The sequence below is a fragment of the Octopus bimaculoides genome, chromosome 7 (assembly GCF_001194135.2).
Source record: "Octopus bimaculoides isolate UCB-OBI-ISO-001 chromosome 7, ASM119413v2, whole genome shotgun sequence".
In the NCBI taxonomy this organism is placed as follows: domain Eukaryota; kingdom Metazoa; phylum Mollusca; class Cephalopoda; order Octopoda; family Octopodidae; genus Octopus; species Octopus bimaculoides.
This window is the reverse complement of record NC_068987.1, coordinates 109,966,106-109,968,536: the sequence shown is the minus strand read 5'-3', so window position 1 is coordinate 109,968,536 and position 2,431 is coordinate 109,966,106. Positions and strand designations below refer to the sequence as shown.

The following is a 2,431-nucleotide window of genomic DNA, read 5'->3' as shown; positions in this document are numbered from 1 at the left end:
AACTCTACCAAATTAGATTGGAGTCTGCTGCTTTTAAATAAAGCATATTACTCTACCTCTGGTATTTGAGTACTCTTTTTTCCACCTTGTTGCACATTTTATGTGCCTACTCCGGTATATATATATATATATGTATATGCGAGTAAAAATAAATACAAAAAAGGTGGGTTTTTTTGTATGATTGTGTATAGAGGAATATATTATTTTGTTTAAAAGAGTTCCAACACTGTCTGTTTTTTATGTCTTATTTATATTCCTGCAGAACCAATGTGGGGTATAGAATATGGAATATACAATATATAATATAAAATAAAATAAAATAAAAATGGATGGCACCATGAAAGAAAGTATTGAATGTAGTTGAAATATTGAGTGTTTAATATAAAGGATCAAATATATAAATATAAATATAAATATATATATGTATATATATATATATATACTAGCTTAGAAGCTGCACCCCGTGCAGACTTTGAAGGTAGCTCCTGCAGTGGGCTAATTGGGGCTTCAACCCAAAACTGAAGAGAGCAATAATGGTAAAGCATTTATTGGGATGGGGTGGTCAGTAGTCATTGCCTTGGTGAGGCCCAATGCTTGAACATTGGGCCTCACCGAGGCAATGACTAGTGACCGAGACCTTTGGAAATATGCTGTGCGTGAGAAGACCCAGCAAGCCCAGTGAGACCATAACCAGTGGCCTATGCCAGTGGTGTAACCAGCCCACTTATGCATACCTTTCCTTCACTGGACACTAAACTCTGCTTGCGAAGACCTGTTGAGGCAAGTGGAATGGAAATCAAATCAAATTCGCAAATTCAATGGCCGGCATACATGCCAGTGGAGCGCTAACAGCACCGTCCGAGCGTGAGCTTTGCCAGAGCAGCTGTCTGGCTTCCGTGCCAGTGCCATATAAAAAGCACCATTCGAGCATGATCGTTACCAGCGTCGCATTACTGGCACTTGTGTCAATGGCACGTGAAAAAACATTCGAGCAAGGTCAGTGCCAGTGCCACTGGACTGGCTCCTGTGCAGGTGACATGTAAAAAACACCATTTGAGCGTGGCCGTTGCCAGTACCGCCTGAGTGGCCCTCATGCCAGTGGCACGTAAAAGCACCCACTACACTCTTGGAGTGGTTGGCGTTAGGAAGGGCATCCACCTGTAGAAACACTGCCAGATCAGATTGGAGCCTGGTGCAGCCATCTAGTTCACCAGTCCTCAGTCAAATCGTCCAACCCATGCCAGCATGGAAAGCGAACGTTAAATGATGATGATGATAATAATAATAATAATAATAATAATAATGTGTGTGTGTGTGTGATCTTCTCTTGATATTTGCCTGCTGATTGTAAGTTGAAGAAATAATGGTATCTTTTGTTTTTTTGTTTTTATGCAATCTTGCATGAAAACATGTCTGGCCATTGAGCTGTTTGTTGTTCAAAAGATTAAGAGGACTTATTTGCTTTGCTTAAAAATACATGAGTGTTGGCAACAACAAGAGCTTCCATTCAGCTGTAGAAAACCTGATTCAGCAAATTTGTATTTGACCCATCCATTGCAAGCATAGCAAAAACAAAAAACAAAAAAAAAACACCATAAAACAATGCTAATGATGATCATGGTAGATTGTGATTTGAAGGAGAGTGATTTAGCTACTAATTCTAACAGTCTGAGTGGCCTAGCCGTGGAGACTACAGCAGGAAGAAATGTTAATATTCCTGAATAAATCAGAACTTGTGATCTTTCAGATAAGTGGTCTACCGATAAACACTCGCAAGACACTTCAAGCACCATCAATTTCAGTTAGCAGAATAGAAAGAATTAATTTGTTCTTGTAATCATTGTTGATGTTGTTGATACTGTTGTTGATACCGTTGTTGTTGTTGTATGGCCTCAATCAACTCTAATTGAGATTTATTCTCATTGAACCTAAACAATTAAGATGTTACTATTTGCATTGATTGCAATAATTTCTCACAAAGATCACCGTTATTCTTGTTGTTGTTGTTGTTGTTGTTACTGCTGCCATTGTTTATGTTGTTGTTGTTGTTGTTGTTCATTCCTTATCGTTTAATTGTTTTTCTTTCTTTCCATTTATTTACAGGTAAGTTAATGCTGGAATTTTCAATTGAATCTTTTACAAAGGTCAGCCAGTGTTTGCTGAAGGTCAGTCATGGGCTCTTATCAATCTCTCTCTCTCTCTCCCTCTCTCCCTCTCCCTCCCTCTCTCTCTCTCCTTCCCCTCCCCTCTCTCTCTCCATCCCCCCTCTCCCTCTCTTTCTCACATGGTCACCATCACCACATTTCTCTGCTACTCACTTTTGACTTTCCAATACTACTGCAGTTACTGCTGCACCTTTTACTGCTGCTACCGTGTGTGTGTGCGTGTGTGTGTGTACCTATCTATATAGCTATATGTGTGTGTGTATATA

General features: G+C 39.4%; 1 protein-coding gene across 1 annotated transcript in view; it reads left to right on the top strand.

The window, feature by feature from the left end:
- Nucleotides 1-2,172, top strand: part of LOC106879962 (protein dachsous) — a 441,440-nt gene extending 439,268 nt beyond the window's left edge. The window contains exon 2 of the mRNA XM_052969841.1: nucleotides 2,104-2,172. Within this exon, the coding sequence (XP_052825801.1) occupies nucleotides 2,104-2,112 (9 nt within the window). The 3' untranslated portion in view covers nucleotides 2,113-2,172. The remainder of the gene's footprint in view (nucleotides 1-2,103) is intronic.
- Nucleotides 2,173-2,431: the final 259 nt, after the last annotated feature.